This window comes from Aptenodytes patagonicus, chromosome 8 (assembly GCF_965638725.1).
Source record: "Aptenodytes patagonicus chromosome 8, bAptPat1.pri.cur, whole genome shotgun sequence".
Lineage (NCBI taxonomy): Eukaryota > Metazoa > Chordata > Aves > Sphenisciformes > Spheniscidae > Aptenodytes > Aptenodytes patagonicus.
The window spans coordinates 22,717,442-22,740,543 of NC_134956.1; the positions used below are offsets into that span (position 1 = coordinate 22,717,442).

Consider the following 23,102-nt stretch of genomic DNA (forward strand, 5'->3'; position numbering starts at 1 on the left):
TGTGTGAATGTTAAATTGGTGCATTGCACTTAAAATTGAAACGATTGATTAAATACTGTAAATTCTGGCCCATTATTGAGTAACTCTTCAGAGACTGCAAATGTTACTGCCTTTAAACCTGCAATTCTTACTATGTTATTCTAGTCCTTTAAAAGTAGCTGGGCTCATAGTTCAGGGGCAGTGCTGTGCTGATAAGTGTGGGCACAGTATTTGCGCTCTGTAAAAACAGTGGTGGTGGGATGCGATGGTCTTCCTGGCCCATCTTGCCATCTGTGGTTGTCTCCGTTTTGACACCACTTGATCAGTATTGAACTACGTTCTTGGAAAATGTGTTGTGCTTGCCTCGTACCCATGGGGCTAGAGTGGATTTATACTACTATGGATTGTTTTAGTAGATAAGGAATAACCATTTTTTCATCTTCAGAGATTATGAATATTATGCTGCCCATAAAGAACTGAAAAGACTTTAGTTCTCCAGCTCCACAGGTATGCGCCGGTGGAGAGACATTGCTCTCTAATGACTGACCATCTGTCTGCTATTGCATGTTTCAGAAGCTTTGGTTTGAACGTGGCTGATAATGCATGGTGCAGGGTTTCTTCAAGTCATTTGTGGCTTAATTTCCACATAATACAGTAAGCTGGTATGTGCTAACGAGCACATGTGCAATCAAACAGAATTGCTTATGCCTCCTTTTCTATTTGTGCATAATGTTCTTCAGTTGGGCTGAGGTGACTTTGATACCTTCGTACCCATCAGCCTTATGAAGCTGAACGGCGCAGAGGCTGGTCGCAGATGCGTGTGCACCAGCAGTGCTCATCATGAAACACCAGCTATTGAATTTCACAGGAGTAGAGTTTCAGTCATTTGTAGTTCTTTTTACCTCTGAAGATGTCATCATAACCGCCCATAATTGTGTTAAAGACAACTTAGTGTAATGCCTTCGGTTTGATTTTTTTTTTAAATGTATTATTTGTCTATAAACTTAAGGGTCCAGACAGACTTTTAAATTAGTCTAAAGAATAAAACTCAGAAGATAGATCAAAATCAGATGGAGAATTATACAGTCTGAATGATATCCCTCATGGGTTTTCAGAGAATTATTTTATTAAATTCTGGAAACGTTTACACGTTACCGTGATTCTGATTTTTTTTGTTGGATATTCATAGATAAACTCAATCCAGAGTGAGTACCCGGAGTGTTATCGTACAAGTTTTAGATCGCAGTTGTGTGTTCCTTACAAAATTATTTCCATCCTTAAGATGGTGTGTGTGGCTATTTATATCTTGTTTTATACTTAAAAATAATTTATTTCCATTATCACAGGCACTGATTCTGCATAACAGAGCTAGTATTGCTGACTGTGTTCTTTACCATCTGCTTTGGCTTCAGTGCCAGCCTTAAATCTAGCACCATGGCCCATTTGCACTACTGAGGTCAGCAAATGCTGGACTTGGCTACAACTGAGCTAGTTCTCAAATAGTGCCATTACTGACTCCGTCAATTAAAAAAGGTGGTGTTTAATAAACCTGATTTCCTCTTAGTCAAAAATACATATAGCTTTTTTGAAATATATCTACCGACCTCTGCAGAGGTGTTGGGTGCATTAACAAAGTGTCTCTCCTTGTTAGGGTGTACTCTGAACGGATCTGGCTGCAGAGGAACTGTGTAATGCTTTTCCTTTGCAGTTGTACGAAATGCTGATCTTTCAGCCAGGAGTGTGTGTATTTTCTTGAGTGTCCTTTTTTTTGTTTTTTTAACCAGTGAATGCAAATAACTCTAGCACTGTGAATTTTGCCAGCTGTTCTCAACTGTGTCATGACTACTTCTGAGTAACTGGGGTAACAATTGCTTGGGGTGGGGGTTTAACTTTTTTCCCAAGAGGGAGAATAAGCCATACATTAAGATGCTGGGGTTTTTCACATTAACCAGGGGAAAAATGCAGCACATACTTTAAATCTGTTGACCCATTTAAGCACTATCCACATTACCAGAAACCCTCTCTACACCTCCCTGATTTTTCCCCCTTCAGATATATTGCTGCTTCTTTGCTCATATGGAAAGCTGTCCCAGAAAGCTAATGCAGGCATTTTCCATACCATCCGTCCATATGTTGTGGGTTTAGCGGTTAGTCATTTTGAAACATGAATAGCCCCTCTGTCACTCTTTCAGAGGTGTCTTGATCCAGCAGTGTTTAAGGTCATGCAAGGTCTTTATTTTTCTTTCCTCACGGTTCAACTCAATCTAATTTAAATTCATGTTGGTTATGCCTCAGCCCTTAAGAAAGGACCTGGTTAAACGACACTTGGTGTTGAACGCACAAAATATGATTTAAAAAAGAGAGGCAGAGTTTAAAGTAATAATCCCAGAGCAGCACTTTAGGGCTGTCCATATTTTATGGGCTTTTTACAATTATTCTGGATAGCACACGAGGTGTGTGTTCGGCTGGTATCAAAGCCAAGATTTTCTACACTTACCAAAGACTCAGAACTCCGAAAAAGTCAAAAGAAGTTTTATTATTGTTAAAGGTTTTTTTAGTAGTTGCTGGACACTGTTTTTATATGTAGTCCAGATATGAATGAATATTCCTTATCAGGCACAAAACATTGCTTTAAAAATTGTCAGGGAGAAAAAGACAATTTCGAGTACACACCGTTGTTCTCCAGAATCTCTAAATCAGGGGTTTATAGGCAAAAAAGGATTAGAGAGGGCCATAGAGATATGTAAGCACTGATTTATTCATGAGTACGTGTTGCTGTAGTCTCATGTTTAGGAAACAAAACTTATTTCTAAGTTTGAAAATCTTTCTTGACTTCTAACTCACAACAAGTAGCAAATGGTTGATTTTAACAACTGACAATGAAAGCAATAATCTTTGGCCGTAAAATTGCAAAGGAATATATTCAGCTCTAATTGGACTATTTCAACCGATACCAATTATTTCTAGGACACAATTAAGGGTCTTTTGCTAGGTTTAAGTAAAATTATGACCCAAAGCACTGTATGAGAGGCACAATTATAAATGAGAGAGCTGTGCATCCGCCACATCTACTCCTCCCTCCCCTCAAGCATGGTAGCCCCAACGCTGCAGGCTGCACTTTGCTGGCTCTCCTTAACGAACCCTGGGTGGAAAAATTTCAAGTAGAAGCCAGTGATGGGGCTGACATCCAGTAGATACCTCAGGGTCCTTGCAGCTTTTAAGGAGCTCTTCTCCATATGGCACTTCAAACACAAGGTTTAATCACGTATTTTGTAGTTTCAGGCAACTGACATGTTTATTTCCAATGGCAAACCACAGTCAAGGTTGTTACACGATACCTATCCAAATTGCCTTCTGCAGCTGTAAGGAGCTCACCTTTGTGTTTCAGAGCTGGCACGTGCATCTCCTCTGCGCATGTTACACCTGAGTCTGGTAAATATTTAGGTTTTCTCCCAGCTCCGTTCAGGTGAGAACCTGAGGTCATCAGAAAAATCAGGTCAGCCCCAGGCACCCCAGGGTAGATGAAATAGCTGTGTATCATGTCAGCATTTCCATTTTTCTGACAGTTAATTGAAGAAAAAGGTTCTAATTATTCTGAGATTACAGAAGCGGCAAAATGAGAAGCAGATGCCTCATCTGCCGTCAAGCCTTCCCCAAAGCCACCCCTCCTCAGTTCTGCTCAGACACGCCTTTTGCTTTTGATTTCCTTAATATGAACTTGTCAAACACGACAGCCGTGGACTATTAGCTGCATTGTGCTGGGGAAGGTCGGTGACCTTGCTTGAACATTGATGAAAATCATAGCAAGCATCAGAGGGACCAGCCCATGGCTGGGCATTTCCATCAGCCCCTTTGGGGACATGTCGTAACACAAGTTTGTGGTCAAACTGTTGAGTGAGGCTTAACTCACAACAACTCACGAATGAACGGCACTGCAAGAGCTGTCGGTTTCTTACTTGAGAGAGAAAAAAATGAGGTCAGCTGCTAAGGACAAAAACAGTAAATGGCAAAGAAACATGTAAATGAAATAAGCTGTAAAATACCAATGGTTTGCTCTTAGGGCTAGTTGAAAGAAGTAAGTTAGGGTTTTTTTTCTTGTAAACACTTACTGATCATAACAAATAAGACTTGTAAACATAATACAACTGTTAAGCTTCATTAAATTTGCAGCAGACAATTAATTTTTTTCAGGCAATCCAGAGGGTCTTCTGCAGTACTGATTCAGTGTAATTGAACATATTACCAAAAGCAGACAATAAGAAATATATTGAAGATATCCATCTGGCTTGCACTGAAAACCGTGTGCATTTTGTTTTCTGTGGCTGTCACAGGCTTTACTAATTGCCTCATTTTGGCTGTTTTACAATCAGTGTGATTTAGCCATTATCGTGATAAAAGTCGTCTTGGTGAAGAGCTTGATATTAAAAAGCATAGATCTCCAGCCTGTCTCTCTTGCCAATTTTGGACTTATCTCTAGCATTATTAGAGTTATATTTTTAAAAGCAGAAATACAAATATATTGACTCTTACAGAGCAGCTTCTCCAGGTACTTTGCGTATCTGATTCTGATGTAGAAAGAGCCAGTCGGTGTGAAATATTTGCTCTGGATAACGGTAAATGCAGCAGATTCTTCCCCCCACTTCCCTCCCCACCACCTTCCCCTTTCTCCTCTGTGTCCCTCCAACCCCCAGCCAACCTTCAGGCACATCAGGATCTTAAAACTGATAACTGCACAGGTAAATAAGGAAGTCAAGACAAGAGCAAGTGGCTGATGATTATAAATATACCTGATTCAGCACATAATGTGGAAAAAAAATACTTTTTTAGAAAAGTTCAACCATTATGTCTGTATACCCTACAGAAGGAAGAAAAAAAGATTTCACATTATTGTTCTGTATTTTTATCTTAAACCCACAATATATTGCAGGGTCAGCATTATTGCAACCTCTTCTGCCATAAAAAAGCTTTAGAATAATTCCTTAAAATGCTCAGTGCTTTCGGTTTAGGAATTTTCTTGTCCTCTCCTAAAAAAGCAAGAGGTTCAGGAGTTCTCAGTCATAAATAGAAAATTGTGTTGTTTAGCTCATCATTGAAGATTAAATCCATACATCAGCTGGAAGAGGAGATGACCTATAGGTTAAACACAGACTCTTAATGAGACGAAAGCAGGTTAATTAACACTTTTCATCAACTCTCTTCAATTTATTTTAACATGATCCATGTCAGAAAGGTTAAAATATTTTTCACTTTTTGAATACAAATGAAAACCCAACATAACTAAAATGAAACCATAGATCAAGGACTTCTGATAGGTATTTTAATCAAAATAAATGTAGTGCATTTGAATATATTTGTGTGTTTATGTATGTGATCGTATATAAAACATAAGCAACAAACTATTTTATCCAATAGGATAAAATAAGTCTTCATAAGAAGACTAACCAGAGCTTGTTAACTGGAAATTGCTATCAGACCGGGGACAGTTTCATAAGAAAAAGCATGTGTTCGTCTTAATGTTTTCCACCCATTTCCCTAGCTGCTGCAGAGGATTAATTTAGCCTTTGGAGAAGAGCTACTACAAGAAGTAGGAAAAGCTGAGGTCTATAGGATGAGCCAGCATGGTACAACCCGGTTAACGAGGCAGTACCGCCATGCAGAGCAAGCCAGAAGTGTGCTCAAGAGAGTAAGTCAGTTGGAGGTAGCTGAGCTGATTGACCTCTCCTGTGTCGGCGGCTCTGGCGGTTAACAGTTCGTGCTGCTGGCTCTGCAGACATATGGGCTACTTGGAAGAGAGGAGTCCAACTGGGCTTGGATATAAGGGGCCATATCTCAGTTCCTGCAGCTTTGTGTGTCTTAGTGGAGTTACCAGGAATTTCTGGCAGTGGAAGGTCTGCCTTCTTGAGCTTTTAGTTTCATGGGAACTATTTTAGTTTCTAGAAAATGAAACATGACAGTTATACTGCTGTGGGATGTAATCCCATGTCTCTCTGCTCAAGAAGATCTTGCATTGTAAGTCTACTAACATTATGAGTTTGATCTTCATCCCAACGGAGGATACAGTTTGTCCTTTTCCAAAGCATGCAGTGGGATGGACTTCCAGACATGAGTTTTATGGCAGTCCCACAATTCTTGGGTAAATTAGGGCCATACTCTAAGAGAAAACAATACAACAGATAAAACTGAGATCATTGTAGCCTACGGTCGTGTTGTGGAAGATGAGAGCAGGTCTCCCTAGAGCCACTTCTCTCCACACCAGAGTAATTCAGTCTGACTGTACAGTTAGGGATAGGGGAGATAATGATCTAAACAGGGCATGCATTGAGAAAGTGACTGCCGGTCTCCATTTCAGGTAAAGATGAAGGAAGCAGTGTGGGAGAATAAAGGGGGAAAGTGATAATGACTCTCCTACCCTAAGAACTTTATATCCTTGAAAATAGGGACTAAGAACAGACTGGCCTGAAGGCTGTGTTTTTAACATCAAAGATACAGAGGAAGTGTTTAGAGAGCACATTTTCTGTCGTAGGAGGAAAAAGTGTTAAGATTGTTGAAGAAAAGAATCTGGGTCAGTACTTGGGGAAATGTCAGTCCCTTTGTGTATTTTCTGAGAAGCATTTTTGGAAGCAGCTTAGCAGAACCAAACTTCTGAGGTTTTGAGCTGTTGTGACTTTTTCTCCCTGAGTCTAGCTGGATTGCAAACAGGTTACTCAAAGTTGCTTATCAGATAATAATAGCCAAGTGGCACATGGATAAAAACTAGGAGTGATGGGGTTTGACACATCAGAGAGTAACTAAAGCGCTGCTGAACGATGATGAGGTGGTGGTTGCAATATTAGGGACTCCTGGGACCTGAATTTCCCCTCTTCTAATGCAACTTTAGTAAGATTATACGCAATCCCATCAAAGTTAATACGGAGACTAGAGTCCCTTGTCTTAATCCCAAAATCATGATGGCAGAGAGAATTTAATATCAGACACCATCGGAGCAGGTTAAGTTCTAGGTGTGCTGTATCACAGTGCTCAAGCCAGTCATTTGGGAATACAACATGAATACAAATGTTCATGACCCAAAAGCAGGTTGACTCTGAAATAAAAGGAAGTTCTGTCACTGAATTGACTCGCCATGGCTTGGGTTGGTTTTCTCTGTCTCTCTCTATCACACGCACATTTGGAATATGAATTTTGCGTGCATTATGTTTGAAGTTTTTAAGTGTATCATGGAGAACTAGTGACCAAAGTTGTAGGTTTTAGTGCTGTGTTTTCTTTTAGCTACATTGTGACTGTATCTCAATAATAATCTTTATTAGAGTTTATTTAGAAAATCGGCAGTATTTCACCAGTGAAAATTTCAGTTCCTTTCGTGTGTTAAGTTCACAGTAGAAAGTCTCTGTAAAAATCCAAGCCTGAATCCGTTAGTCCTGGTAACTAAACTATTTGGTGCAGTTGAAGATGAACATCATTCCCTGCAGCAGGCAGCCATGAGTGGGAGTGTCGGGGAGAAATATTGTAGACCATGGCTGAAGCTCTAGCAAAGCCGTGTGCTCAGAACCAAACTCATCCGTCGCTGAAACCAGGCTGAAAGGAGAGATGGTATCGCTGACACGCTGTTTGTTCCTCCTCTTCTCTGTGTGCATCTTCACAAGTTGCAGTTGGCTTGGGGAAGAGTGGCTGGAAAGCTGCCTGTAGGAAAAGGACCTGGGGGTGTTGGTCGACAGCCGGCTGAACATGAGCCGGCAGTGTGCCCAGGCGGCCAAGGCGGCCAATGGCATCCTGGCCTGTATCAGAAATGGTGTGGCCAGCAGGAGTAGGGAAGTGATCGTGCCCCTGTACTCGGCACTGGTGAGGCCGCACCTCGAATACTGTGTTCAGTTTTGGGCCCCTCACTCCAAGAAGGATGTCGAGGTGCTGGAGCGTGTCCAGAGAAGGGCAACGAGGCTGGTGAGGGGTCTGGAGAACAAGTCTGATGAGGAGCAGCTGAGGGAACTGGGACTGTTTAGCCTGGAGAAAAGGAGGCTGAGGGGAGACCTCATCGCTCTCTACAACCACCTGAAAGGAGGTTGTAGCGAGGTGGGTGTTGGTCTCTTCTCCCAAGTAACAAGCGATAGGACGAGAGGAAATGGCCTCAGGTTGCTCCAGGGGAGGTTTAGATTGGATATAAGGAAAAATGTCTTGACTGAAAGAGTGGTGAAACATTGGGACAGGCTGCCCAGGGAAGTGGTGGAGTCCCCATCCCTGGAGGTATTTAAAAGACGAGTAGATGAGGCACTTAGGGACATGGTTTAGTGGACATGGTGGTGTTGGGTTGACGGTTGGACTCAATGATCTTAGAGGTCTTTTCCAACCTCAATGATTCTATGATTCTAAGTTGGATCTTGATTCTTGTTTTGAAATTATTTACATAAGAAAAACTTGTGGATAATTTAAAGTAAAATGCCATGTAACAGGAGAAATGTCAGGGACACTTTTTAATGATGGTCTGTGTTAAATATTTATTCAGTAGTGTAGGAACTGCGGATTTTGAGCAAGTTATAATGACAGGATGGTCTTGCAGGTTGTTATTTTCATTTCACATGTGATCCTGCCTCCATCCTGCCCCTTCCCGTAACATCAGGACCGGGGCTCAACCAACAAGAGAGCAAAACAGAAGCACGTCACTCAGAAAGAAGGGTTTGCCTTCTCAGTGTGTCACTAATTAATTGGAACATGGAGACAGGAGTCACTTCCTTGCAAGAGAGCACAGGACACTGAGATATCCTGCCTTCACCGGGAAACAAATTAGATCTTTGTGGCCCAGAAATTTTTTTTCAAGGTTTGTTTTGTTGGTTCTGTTCTTACTGTCGCTTGATCTGTTCAGAAATAGGTGTTTGGGCTTCAGTCTTGCCTGTGGTAGCATGGAAGTCTCAATGGAGTTTCAAGAAAAAGTTAAACTTAAATAAAAATATCTGCTGTGCACAGTGGTATAAGATGACAAAACAGTTTATAATGAAGGGCTTATTTCCATTTTATAGGCCTGGCAAATAAGGCAGCAGAGACTTTTAATGACTTGCTCAAGGTCAGACAGAAAGTAAGAAGGAGAGCTCATTTTATTCCCTCTCACTCGAGGTCTGAGCTTGTGCTGGCCTTCACCCCACAGAGCAGTCTTGCTCCTCACTCCGTACTCTTCCCCCTCTTTTGCCTGTCTAATTCTCTCTTCAATGGAATTCTGTTAAGCTTAATTGTTCACATTTGGTTGTGATTCAAAGTCTAAATATTCAAACTAGTGTTTAACAGGCTGGCTCCCCTGCTGTGCTTGCCCCTAGCAGGAGCGATGTGCAAGCCTGCGGGTCTGGATACGCTCCCTCTGTGAATACTGCTAAAGAGAGCTAAAATCGCCCCCTCTCTCTTGCTTTTCCTCTCCCTGTTGCCTGTCTCAGTTCTTTGGATACTTGTAAATGCCTGAGGTTTGTAGCCAAGTTTGTATAAGTGCTATCAGGCTTTCTTCATTTGACTTAAACTTGCAGGTACTTCTTGATAATATATATTTTCCACAAGTTGGCCTGAATAGACTTAAACTTTCTGTTATTTATATGTACAACTTGAATAAGAATTCAGCATTATAATTATTAACTAGAGGCATCCATTTTCTATTTGAAATAACATTTTATTTAAACAGTTACTTCAATTTTGTTTCAAAATAATTTTAAATGGAGGAAAAGTGGATGCTGCCTGTGACAGCAATAATTTTTTTCTAAGTGTTTCGTTTATTAAAAAGTTTGACTTTTCTATTTGAAGTTGACCTTTTCAGCTGACCTGACAAGATTTTTTGGAAAGTGAAAATAAATTTTCAAAAGTTATTTGCATAATTGATTGCCCTACCTGCCTACAGATTGTCATGCCTCGTCCTGCCCACTGCATATCAACTTCTTAATTATGTCTTGTTGTCTGGATGTCATTTCCTGAGGCACTAGAGAAATGCCCATATTTTTTTTTAGTGTAGATTGTAAATAGCTTGGGAATTTTAGATCTTTCTTTTGTGTGGTAGAGTCATTTCTCTATGGGAGCTATTTGTGAGGACTTCTACTAATTATATTCTAATTATAAAATAGTAGGAGCAGATGCTGCTTTAGAGAAGTACTTTGATTGAAGGCATTCACAGGATGGATACAGCAACCCACCCAGCAGATAAGCCATTGTAATAACAGCAGGAGATAAACACTCCATGGTGAAAATGGAGGTGGTCGTTTTTCCTAATGACAGATAGCCATGAGTTCCAGTGGGAAACTCTACATTGTTCTTGGGTCTTTATATTGAGGTTTGTGTTCCAATGGAGATTCAAACTCTTTAATAAACAAATACATTCGGTACTTACTAAAATTAGTGAATCTTGATAGCCCACATTCTGTCAAGAATTTTTTTTTCTTCTGAATCTGCCAGGAGGTGGAGGGAGGAAGGGCGAAAAGGAATTGTGCATTAGAAATTAGGAAAGTTAGAGTAAGTCCTGATTGCTCATTAGAGCTCAACAGCACAGACCCACCGAACCTGAGGGTTAAGGTGTCTGGAAGCAGCCAGAGAACCTGCTGAACCGGAATGGGTTTGTATTTTAAAGGTAGGGTTGAGAAGTGGTAAAAATGCTAAATGGCAGAAGTTTGACTTTCGGATTGTCCTCGGTGCTGTCTTCATTTAATAATGAGCATATGTTCAGGAGGTCCTAGTTCTTTGCCTCCATAACCAAGAAAGTCACAGAGGAAATCGATGAAAATGATTTAGCGAGGACAAAACTCTCTTGCTCTTTTGTGGATGTAAGAATTTTCCCCATCCATGCAGGGTAATCCCTCAGGATACATTGGCCAAACCAAGTTAGCAATGGAAATACTCAGTATATTCTGGTGATCTGCAGCATAGGGCTCATAGTTTCAAATGTAAATATTAGTTCTGATACCTAAGTTATGTTTCTAAGTGTTGGCCTTTATAAAGTCTCTCCAGTCACTGTCTGTAAGACAAGTCCTACAAGGGCCAGACAATGAAGTTGGCAAAGCATGCAAAAAATTGCTACATGTTCTAAATTCCTTTTTTAATTGAAGCAAGATCTTTAGCCTCATATCACAGAACTAAAGTCTTAGATCCAGTGCTCTTCTTATTCTGCAGCAAATTGAAATTCTCGGGAAAAGCAAGGCCAAAAATCCCTAAAACCAAATATAAAAGTGACTGCAGTAGGCCTTGACTCTTGACCAAATGAAAGTGAAAGGAGGTGCTTCCCTTTGACTGGTTTTGTAATGCAGCTTAAGGGCAGTTGTGGGTCTGTATTTTTTACTGCAGCGTATGATAGCCAAAATCCTAACGTAAAGAAGATAGTGCCTGAAGTAAGTTAGGGACATCCCTGAGCATACACAGCTACACATGCATGTAATAATGAAAATAAATTTACTTTAGGTAAGTTAGGGACATCCCTGAACATCCACAGCCACACATGCATATAATAATGAAAATAAATTTACTCTAGGTTATATGTAGATCTATACCAGAATGATACTGTGACATTCTCAACGTCTGTGTGTGTGTATGGCTCTGTAGCAAGTATAGTCTGATTATAATAATAAAGTATTGCATATTACTGAGAAATAATTGTATTAATTTTGAGAACCAAGAGGTATTGTGTCTTCCTGCAAATTGTATTATTGTATAAAATGGGATTTATACAGATACATGTATTGCAGCATGTATGTGGGTTTTACTAACTCTGGGTAAATATATTGATATAGCAGTTTAGTGCAAAGGTTTATTTTAACCAAGTTAAAACACACTGGACATGAAGTAGAATAATCTTAAATCTGCCCAATTTCTTAATATTAATGTAATACTAAAAACTTTTCCTGTTTTCAGAGGTATCGGTAGGTGCTCCCATCCAGCTCCCCTTACCAATACGAACGGTGACGTACTGCGTTCACACCAGGTGCTTGGGAAGCTGAATGCATCTTAATAAATGACCTGTATGCCAAGACTTGCTTATCCCAAGACATTCATGACACATGCAAGCCTTGATCTGGGTGACGTTCAGGATGGGTAAGGGAAACTGGAAAGTCCAGCTAGTGATTTTCATGCTATTCTGTAAATTTGACAGCTCAAGAGGTATCCGTTCCTAATGACTCTTAATTTGGGATTTATTCTTGCATGTCAGCTAATTCCTAACATCCTGGTCCTGATGAGGAGGGTGTAGATACAGACATAGAACTCGAATAGGAAAGACCTAAAACACATACTGTACCATAGAAATGCAAAGACTGTGCCAGTCACTTCATAATTTTGCAATTTGAATGCCTACATATCATATTATAGCTGCTTTGCTTCCCTTTGAAAATTTTTTATTTATGGTCATTACTATTCAAAACATATTTAAAAGCCCCATAAATCAACCATCTCAGCAGGCTAAACTGTTCAAAGGGGCAAAATGCTGTTGGCCACTCTGTACGTGGGCTGCACGGCAAACTGCATGGCGTTACATTTGCACAGTTACCTGTGGCTTGTGTTACAAGGAGAATGGTGATTGATCCTTGAGTGACTTGCAATTTATCAAAGATTAGATATGATTTCTCCTGTATCTGATTAACCTTCTCTGTAAGATGGCCATCATTTTTGCAATGACAGTGGATTATTCTATACTTGAAAAGACGGATATCAACTAGTTGCAATCAATAGCCCACAAAAGGTGACACCTTGAATTCACTGGGTTATCTATAAAGTGTGTCACAAGCGGCTCAATCATTTGTCAAATATACCAATTTCATTTAAGGCACCTCTGAAGTGAAGTGGCTTTTATTTTAGTCGGAACTGCAAAGAGATAGAGAGAAGGTGTTTGGGTTTTGTAATATAATCAGGCACTGTTGCATGCTGCGATAAAGAGCAAGTACATTCTATGAGTGACAGATTTGATTGTCATTTCCAGACCCCATTACATACGATTTTCTTTTTCACAATTGTATGGAGAGAGCTTGATTTGATAAGATTTCATTGCACTAGGTAAAATGGAGGTTAAAATGAAGTATTGTGCCCTCATGTTATTTAAGTAACACTCTCTGTACTCTCAGTAGAGTGGATATATTTTCATCTATTTTGTCTTTGAATTTGCTGTAATGGCACATCCCTCCCCAGTATCCTTTGATGCAATTCCATTCTTAATGTGTTTTCAGATTTAAATTAACCTTCATTTATTATTCAGCCACACAAAGAATTCGTATTTGAGTATGCAGAAATGCAATCCCTTGATTGACTGCCTGGTCCCTGTCTGGGAGGTGGGAGGCATTAATTCCTGGGAGGGAGACTCTTATATCAAGTTTAGACAGTTTTCAATCTGTGGGAAGCTCTTTTTCAATGTCAGTTTAAGAAATATGTTAATAACTTGCTCCTCGACTGCAGTTCAGCTCTGAATGAAGCTGAGAAGGAAACTGCCATTCTTGAAAGGGAATCTTCAGCAGCTAGATGGACAGGTTACTTACTTAGGAGTACAGTCACAAGGAATAACATCTAAACTCTCCTCTTAAAAAAACCTTGCCCACACTAACAGAAAACAGAGGCTTCCTAAGAGAAAGGGGCTCACGCGACGTGCTGAAGCACCTATCTAAAAACAATTGCATGTCCCCCCACCGCTGTGGTTCTGATATGGCAAGATTTAAGCCAAGTAAACTGCAAAGATAAGGATCCTCTTTCAGGAAAGCAATTTTAGCATGTCCTGAATGCCCAGCTCAACCAAGTGTATTGCTGAATCAGAGTCTCTGCTCTTCCAGGAAAGGTCAAATGTTCCACCCCTCCTTTCTTTAATCCCCATTAAATACATGGCCATGTATCACTGCCTTCGTTGGCAAAGATCGGTGCTGCCTGATTACATGGAAAGATGTAGACCACTAACCACATACGTTTCTAAAATCAGAAAAGTGACTTTAGTCCCAAGCCTGAATTCCCTTTTCTAAACTGATAGTGTCCCTTTCGCTTTTAATAAGATTACATTTCATTAGGCTGAACTACTATAGTACACACCAGAGGGTACTCTAAGTGCTGCAAAATTTTCTGTTAAGAAATGTGCCTTATAAATCAGTTACTTGTCTTGTGAGAGCACATGTATAATAGCTGATTATATGGAACAGAAAGTTACATTGCCGTAAGAGCCATGTGCCTGTTCCTGAAAGCATATATGTGACTCATCACAGCTCACGTCTGTGATATCGTAAAGGCCAAATATTGTAGATACTTCGCCTTTCCTCATTTCTTTTTAATCTTATTTTTGGCTGTGCTTCCTAAAGTACTCAAACAATCTATTAAGACAGCTCTAATTTGCTATGCTAATTCCTACTATGTCTTTAGTTATTTATTTAGTTCGGGGTTGTATTTTCCTCTCTTCAGCGTTTCTCACGATGTCTGATGGTGCCCAGAGCACTGAGAGCCCCGAGAAGTTTAGCCAGTCATCAGGTCTCAGATGCTTTTGACTTTATGGTCTTGGATAAATGTTTCATTCACAAATAGAAGAGGAAGAAACATTTGAGTATTTATGTATTGGACTTTGATTCTTTGGTTGCTCATAGAAAACAGGTGATTCTACCTCCAAGATTGATTTTTATTATCTCCAGACATGATTTGCCTTGAAATCAATACAATAATGTAAAATGTCATTGCAAATACAGAACATTGATCTGCAATGCATTTATTAACTCCCTCTGATAAAAAACAAAATGAAAACAGTAAACATGCTGGTATTCCAAAAAGAGAAAAAGTGAGTCCCAAATACTGGAGTTACAGTTTATCTACAAGAAAAAACAATTTTAAAATCTTGTACATGAACTGGTTTATGCAGATAAGTAAAAAATGTAGGTGGATCTTTAACATTGTAACACTAATGGCTCTTTAAGAGAATTAGGTAATTAGATAGTTAATCAAACTTGAAACCACTGCTTATCTGCCTAGGTCCACATAAGGAATATCAGCAACGTGAATGGAAATTCAGCCGGAGGAAAAGCAGTGCTCTGTCCATTTTCTCTCGTGTTGAATGCAGCCGTGTGCGCTTGGCATCGGTTGCCTTTGTCTTAGCTGCTTGTTTGAAGCATCTGGTAATTGAACATAAACTCTTGCACTTGAGCATTCATGCTTGAACCTGAAATTACCTTGTCATCCACACTGGCTTTCATTAAACAGCTAACAGATGCCCTGGCATGCTCCTATCACAATACATGATGCAGAGAGTCAGAGGCTCGTATGCTGAAATGGCTTTGGTCTGTATGGTCTCCTCTTGTCCAGCCTGGAATAAATGTCCTCCTCTCTGCATTCTGCAGCAGCCGCTCTGGCCATTACGCGTCTGAGCTGCTCGCTGCTGTTTAACTCAGACCTGCCCTCTGAGTATAATAGGTGGGATACTAATATTTGTTATGTACTTGAAGAAAATGTACGTATCCCTCAGCAAAATCAAACACTGCTTTTTTTTTTTTTTCCATTTTAAGAACCAGACCATGTTTCTTCTGTCCGTAAGCAGCTGTTGCAGTTTTGACTAGCTGATTTGTGTCCATTTGCAATACTTACCCCTGCAAAGCCATGAATATTTACAACAGACTTTTCCTATTTAGGCAAAAGAGTAAAAGGGAGAGGGACATAACGCTGCAGACCTTCAGTGGAGCATCTTTTACAAAATTTCTGTTAGCTTCCATTAACCAAACCTAGCAGCTTGAAAGTGCAAACAAATCTTGAATAAAGTGAAACGGGCAAGGCTGGAAGAAGAAAGGAAGGAGTAAGCTTTTGCAAGAACTTGGACAATTTCCTTTACAAGTAGAACAGTCTGAAGGCACCGTTAACTTGGGGGGGGAGTTCTGATTTCTTCAGTTTTTTACCCTGGATAAATATGTCAAAACCTGAGTATTCCCTTCTCTTCAATTCTCCTTTGACCTCCTCCTCTATGCCGGGATAGATGTCTAAATAAGCATTTAGGTATTAGGTGCACAGGTTTCAGAAACCAGCATTGGAAGTGCTGACATTATCTCCTTTCTTTTAATCTGTCTCTGAGATGCTCAACTCCACTGATTTGAGGCCAACAACAGGAGCTGTATCTCCTGAGCACGTTACAGTTCAATCTTTTATTATAGTAAAATAAAATACATTCCTTCAGCAGCCAGGGCTGGCAAAGCATATCTCATTGTTTACTAAGCACTTTGATATCCTTAAATGAAAGGCACTGCGGTTATTAGCATCGCTGAATCCCTTCCCTGCGGAGCGGAGCACACAGCCTCCGCAGCTGAGCCAAATTGGAAAGGAGCACATTTGGAAACGGGACGCCAAGTAGCCATCTAACGCAGACCGGTCTGCCTGTCTCTAGGTGGAAAAAACCCTCTGGTCACTTGAAATCTTGCTGATGGGCACAATATATGTGACATCACTTCTTGCTTTGCCCCCTGGTCCTCTTGTATCAGTCAAAAGAGATTCGCATGCTCTGGACTGACCTATTTAAAAAAAAAAAAAATGCATTATCTCTGAGTGTCAGTCTCTGATTCATTTTATGTCACTTATGTCGTGCCACGGCAGATTGTGTCCCACTGTGTCATGTCCTCCGGATCAATATGACACAACATAGCACTGCGTGAGCTACAACAAGCAAACGCAGCAATGCAAAGCTGTTTACCCTAAACAAGTAATCCCTCCTAATGGACACCCAATCAATAGAAAATCAGGGTGGGATGGTTTCTTTTCAGATGGGATAATTGTTACCCTCAGACCGTACCCGCGATGTCTGCAGCCTGCCGGTTTGCAGCTCGGAAATGCATCACAGCTTCCCAAAATGAGATGCGAAACGCAGGCGGCACTAACAGCTAATGACAGGTTCCCTTTAACAAGGGACAAGGGACAAAGCGAAGCAATTACAGCCTTCCTACAGATGGGAAGTGCTGCTCAGCTCCGTTTCTTCTAACAAACTGAAAGCTAGCAAGAAAACTTTGTTAAAATCTCTTGTAATATAAACCAAATAAATCAGTCAGAAATACACCAAATTCTCTGCAATATGCTGCAGCAATAAAACTAAGGGATGTAACACAGGACAAAAATAGGTAAGAAAAGCTCAGATAGCCTCAGTGCACCCCGCTAGGGAGGCCAGGGCTGATGGCAGTGGCGTCCAGAGCTGTCACAGTGTGGCCGTGTGGGTTTGCTCCAGCTGAGGACCATCCCCGTGAGCTTTCACACTGCTCAAACCATCTCGGCTGTGACAACAAGCTGCAAGCTGACCCGCTCCGTGAGCTGCCAGCCTGGCTGGCATGCAAGGAAAACTGCATGTAAAACGGAAAAGCGCCGTTTCTGTCGCACAAAAAGTGTGCTCCTGAAAATGCCGGCGTGAAAGGAAGGCTGAGAGGGAGCTTTCCTGCTTCCCTGAGCCTTCAGTGACACCTACAGACAATCACTAACCAGTCTGCAGAGGGTACCACACGCCATAAACCCTGCCTTGCTCCTGCCCCTCTCAGGGCTGTGCAGGAAAGGTCTCCTCTTTCTCTGTAGCAAAGCCAAGCCCAGGCCAATGTAAATTCCCTCACATCTGCTGTCACCGCATTTGCTATGCCTACAGGACACCTACTGAATATGTTTGCGTGTACAGTGTAGGGTTTTTTTTTCCTGTTTCCTATTTGAGACTAAAAGCCAGATTATTTTATCTCCTGATGACAGAGGGCTTTTCATCCCCTGAGAATGTTCCTGCTGGCATGCGCTATTCACTTATTTCTCCTCTAAAAACTTCTCAGTAATGCCAGATGAACTTTCTCAGAAGTGACCCGGAACAATTTTGCTTGCTTTTTGTCTATTCCTTCTGCAGAAGAGCTGGGAAGTACCAGGCGCTGCTTCCCTCTGTGGAGGGCTCAGAAACCTGCAGGCAGCTGTAAGGGGTGATGCTAGTAATAGAAATTCTTACCCCTTACCTGCAACTGAATCTTTCAGCCTTAGTTTTAAAACTATCTCAGAATGCACCGGAGCAGTACTCCAAAGGTGAATATCATCTCAAAATATCACCAAAATCACAATTATTTTTTTAATTAACTGTCCTTGGCAATAGTGCCCTTACTAAGCAAAGACTTCTAAGGAAAATAACCTGCACTTAGGGGGGACAGGACAGTAACAGAGCATTAAGATCGCTTCTCCCATAGGATCTGTTTCCCTAGACTGCCTCTCTCGCCTTGCAAGTGGACAATAAATAAATGAGTAGCTAGCTCAGAAAAAGCAATCACTGTTTTTTTTATTTTTGACCTGGATGCTAACCAACACGATTTTGGTATCATTAAAGCACTCGCCATAATTTAAAAAGTGCCTGATGTTACAGGTTTTGAAAATGCAAATCTAATGATTTTGATTACCACTTGGCTGTGTATCGCCAAGGTGTTCCTACACTTGGCTGCCCTCAGTTGGCTTCCGAATAACATTTTCCATTTGCTGCTCTGCTAGGGCTATTAAAGGGGGGGCGGGGACGGTTTTGTTTTTCAGCTTTCCCAGTCCTTGAGAAGAGATGGGTAAGCATTCTCCTTGGGGTGATTTGTAAAGTGCATTGCTGGGGCTTGCGCTCCTGCTGAGCATGGCTTGGGTCAGAGCCCTCCCTGCGCATCGTTTGTCACCAAGCTGTATCAGCCATTCCCATGACCTGGTATGTTCAGCTGTTAGATTGCAATCCTTCTTGACATGATTGGATTGAAACCTGGGGGCCTGATTTTCGGAGGCACCGGGCACTTGCAGTTCCTGTGATGTCCACAGGAGCTGTGTGAAGCTGCTTTGGAAAGCAGATCTTTAGCAAACACCCATGTTTCATTCTTTATATGTTTATAAACTGTATGCATTGCAGCAGGAAGAATTAGATTTATGGTGTGGACTTCGCGCCTCTTGCAGAAAGTGCCGTGGAGGCAAGGGTTAGCTACAGCAAAACCTCAATGCTGACACTTGCTAAGGACCACAGCTTACACGGATCATTACGGGACTCATGTAGGAGAGCTCGGGGCTTTGTGGGAGGCACCCATTTCATCTCAGAGTCAAGTCCTTCATAAATATTTCATACGGGCTTTGAGCAGGGCAGAGGATGAACTTCTGATGCTGAAAGGCGTTTCAGTAAGTGATTCTGTGCCTGAGCCCCACTGCAGGTGCGGGCATTTCTGTAGCATCCTGAGCTTGGGATGCTCCAGGTCTTCTTGAGTTTCAGTAGCAGCAGTCCCAAGTGACTGTAAAATACTGATACATCAGTTATAATCAAAAACAATGTCATAAGTCTAGGCAAGAATTAAACAGTATTTTAGCAACTTGCACTTAGACTGCTTTTCTCCTGAGAAACTTAAAATGTTTTACTTTTATTAATTAGTTAAGCCTCATAACACCTACGGTGGTTCTGCGAAGAGTACTCTGTTTTGTTAGAAGTGAAACCAAAACACAGATGAATTAAATTTGTTCAAGGTAATACAGCAGGGACTTGATCTGAAGCTCATTCAAGTCAGTGATGAAATATTTTCTGCTATCTCCTGTACACTTTTGGTAAGGTCTTTGAAAACCCAGGAACAGCTTTGCATCCCCTGAATTTCGGTGAGTAGTTCTGCCCAGTACATATCTTTGTTGCTGTATCATTATTAAGCAGTCGGGCAATAGTCCATGGAAGTAGTTAAGATTTTGGTTTCATATACCAGAGCATGAATAATGCCTGTAGTATTTTAGCATGACAGCTGTGCAGAACAGACTTTTGGAATAAGCAAAAGTATCTATCTGTATAGGATTTTCAGACTTTTGGTCTCATTGTTAAGCAATATTTTTTCTCCTTTTCATTTCCTCTGAGGCCCTGTAGAAAAAAATTACGGCATTTTTGTCAACAGAAATGAAAGACAAATGTTAACTTTAGAGGCAGAGGGAATTCACGGGCACAGATGAGGAGCTGAAGTCTGCATAATGTGTCATGGCTCATCTTTCTGCGCCACCATTTTGTTCGTACTGCGCGACTAAAGTGAAAAATAGATAATTAAACCAGTGGTAAAGGATCCATGTGAACCCCAGCTGTGAATAAGGGATTAGTCCAGAAGCTCAAGGTGGAGCTGGTACGTGCTGCTGCCCATATTTAACAGACAGAACTTGCTACATCACAGATATCCACAGGTTTTGGGGCTTTCCTTTGCAAATGTCGTGTTTAGGACGATGCTCTTTCTCACCTTTCTTCTGCTTTACCTCCCAAAAATATTTACTCAGTTCTTGCTCACCATAACAGGTTTGTTATGTCAGGACCCCTCTCAATCATCTACCAAAGGTCATCCACCAAACGTCAATGACATCTCGTGTAAGACCACAGAGGTCCTAAAAAGTGAGTCAGTCTGACCTACTGACTGACCCAAATCAGCTGCACGTCAGGCAGAGGAGTTACTACACCCAGAGCCACGTCTTACCCCAAAACCCCTCTGTCTGACATTACTACAGGACTTGGCTTGTTGGGGCAGAGTTTTGGTTTCCATGGTGTGAAAGGTTTGGTTGGTATCACTCATTATTTACACTTATTCTTTGTGTGAGCCTTCCTCACGTAAAGAAAACTACCTGGATTTAAAATGTAAAACCATCCATCAGGCAGAGAACACGGCCAGTATTCTAAACAAACACCAAGTTTTCAATAAACATAACATACAACAATAACGTTAGTCTAATCTTTCCCTTTCCAGATCCAAGCAGGTATCACTTATGTTCTTAATATACCCTTCTTCATTCCAGTTTTGGAGATTCTACATTGAGAAAGTTTTCTCAAGGCAGCGTTTAATATATGAACAACAGAACAGATTTTTTTATAACCATGGTGACCAAGTTATGACTGTGAAACAAATTTTTGGAGTAAGAAGATTCGAATAAAATAATCTCTGTTCTCCAAGCTCTTTCAAAAATTTTAACCCAGCCTTTGAGATCTGCTACACTCTTTTCCAGCCTTTTCTTTTCTCCTTGCTCATCTGGATTGTGGCTAGAAGATTCTGGAGGCTTTATTAATGGTGTTTCAATCTAATGAAAAGAGAAAGGTATCGGAGGATAAAATCAAAGATGTGATAGTTCACTCATTGCATTAAGGGTCTTCCTAAGTGATCACTGCAAATTTTTCAAGCTCTGGTGGCAATGCTGCGGTTGTAGTAGACTGCTTGGGATCCTTTTCAGTTCTACATCTCTCTCCGTTTCTCAGGAGGACAGGATTAATGCTTTTTTCCCCCCCTTTGTTTTCTTTGTTGTTTATAGATCCAACCCGGGTTATGGTGTCACCTTTCAGCATGGATGTCACTGTTGGAGAAAGCATTGTCTTGCCTTGTCAGGTCTCTCATGATCACTCACTAGATATCCTGTTTACCTGGTCATTTAATGGACACCTGATAGACTTTGAAAAAGATGGGGATCACTTTGAAAGAGTTGGAGGGGTAAGTATTAATACCAAAGCAATCTCCTCACAGTAGTAGAAGTAGGTAACATAGAAAAGGACTACTAATAGAAGGAATAGATTTGACTAAGTTAACAGTAGGAGTCGTTATCTCGTGTCTTACAGACTGAGAAGAGAAACGTTGCCAGTATACTACTTCGTTACAGTTGGTGCAGAATTGTTATAATTGCTTAATGACATGACTTAAATCTGCTTGCATGAATGATGCGTTCACATTGCAGTGGCATGTATGTCAGAAGACCTATAATGTTTTCTCATTGCAAAAAACTGCCTTCTCATTCAAGGAAGAAGTCCATAATAGTTTTTCTCTGACTGTAACAGTAAAAGAAATCTAAAATAGAACAATCGTAGAACTTTGTATTTATACAGAAAATAGCGGGAAATCAGATGATACTCTCAAATTTGTTCAGGCAGTGTTTGTTGGCATGTTTATCTGTCTCCGTCTGTGTCCTCCTCTTGTGACCACATGCTTAGTGGTATTTTTCCTCTACACAAAATAACGTGCGTAGTATTACAAACATGACCGACGGTCGGAGATGACGTTTCTTTTCAGTGTTATCTGTGCACATTTCCTGGCAATGTCACGTTAGGTATCTTTGGGTTGTTTGTTTGTTTATGGGAAAGCCAGTCAGTACCCACTGACAATGCAAACTTTTGCAGTGTCCAGAGAATTGTTTATTTGAAGGTCGAAAAGATCGTGGTCATGGAAATCTGATAGCTAAGAGAAGAATCAGGTGTGAAATGATGGTTAGACTGCCCACTAAATACAGCCCTGGCCACCGCTGTCACTCAAGACTGTGATCAAGTGGCAGGAATGGGGAAGAAAATGTAGTGAAGGTAGAAATTACTTTCTTCATTAGGAGAGGGGAAAATCTGCTTGGGTCACTTGCCGTTTTCTGCCTCTCCAGGTAGGTAATGGTGCCCGTGATGGTCCTTCCCTGCTTGATTTTCTCTGCTTTTACCTCAGTTGTAAAGGGCAGATTGTTTCAGCTTTTCTAGTAGTTTCAGATTTTCTGAAGATACTGTGGCATGAATTTTGGGAATCGGAGAGGGTCAGTGCTATAGGAGGTACCTCAGGACGCCGTCTGTTAGGAAGGGGGTTCACACAAGGAGGTAACACGTCTGTCAGACCTGCCCCAGCTTCTCATGCCATTCTTCTGACTAAAAATAATTTCCAAATAACTTTTACTAAAAGAGGAGCAGCAATTTCACAGGCTATGTCTGAAAGATGGGTAAAAAGTTAGCTTCCCTTTGTAACCATAACTCTTTCCTTCGCAGTTCAGATTTCATCTAGTTTAGCCTGTTGCGTATGAGGCAGGACTTGGGGAGTTTGATTTCTAACTTATTTGCGATTTAAAAACTTTTTCATCCTTCCTGATGAATTTTATTCCACTTTCATTGGGTGAAGGTAGCGAGAAAAAGAAGGAAAGAAATGCAACAAATTTTCAGCAGCGGTAGAAAACTGGAAAGGGTTTTGCATGTTGCTCTAAGGGAGGTTGTAGAGAGACACGTGCTCCGCTGGGTTTCAGGCAGACCGGCAATCCGTGTTTACATTTGTCAGGAGTGAAATTTAATGCTGAAAGGAAAAGGAAATACAATTTACAAGCCTTGCTGTTATCCCTAAAAAAAATCATTAAAAGATGCACTTAAAGATTGATGCCTAGGGCGCACATCAGTAGCGATGGCTTTTCCCGGCGACTGCGCCTGATAGGCCTGCAAAGCT

The 23,102-nt window shown here is 41.0% G+C and overlaps 1 protein-coding gene across 4 annotated transcripts in view; it reads left to right on the top strand.

The window, feature by feature from the left end:
• Window positions 1–23,102, top strand: part of LOC143164264 (contactin-4) — a 357,652-nt gene that overhangs the window by 320,136 nt on the left and 14,414 nt on the right. For all 4 annotated transcript variants that reach the window (XM_076346685.1, XM_076346684.1, XM_076346687.1 and 1 more), the window contains one exon: window positions 21,184–21,359. In XM_076346685.1, the coding sequence (XP_076202800.1) occupies window positions 21,184–21,359 (176 nt within the window). The remainder of the gene's footprint in view (window positions 1–21,183; window positions 21,360–23,102) is intronic.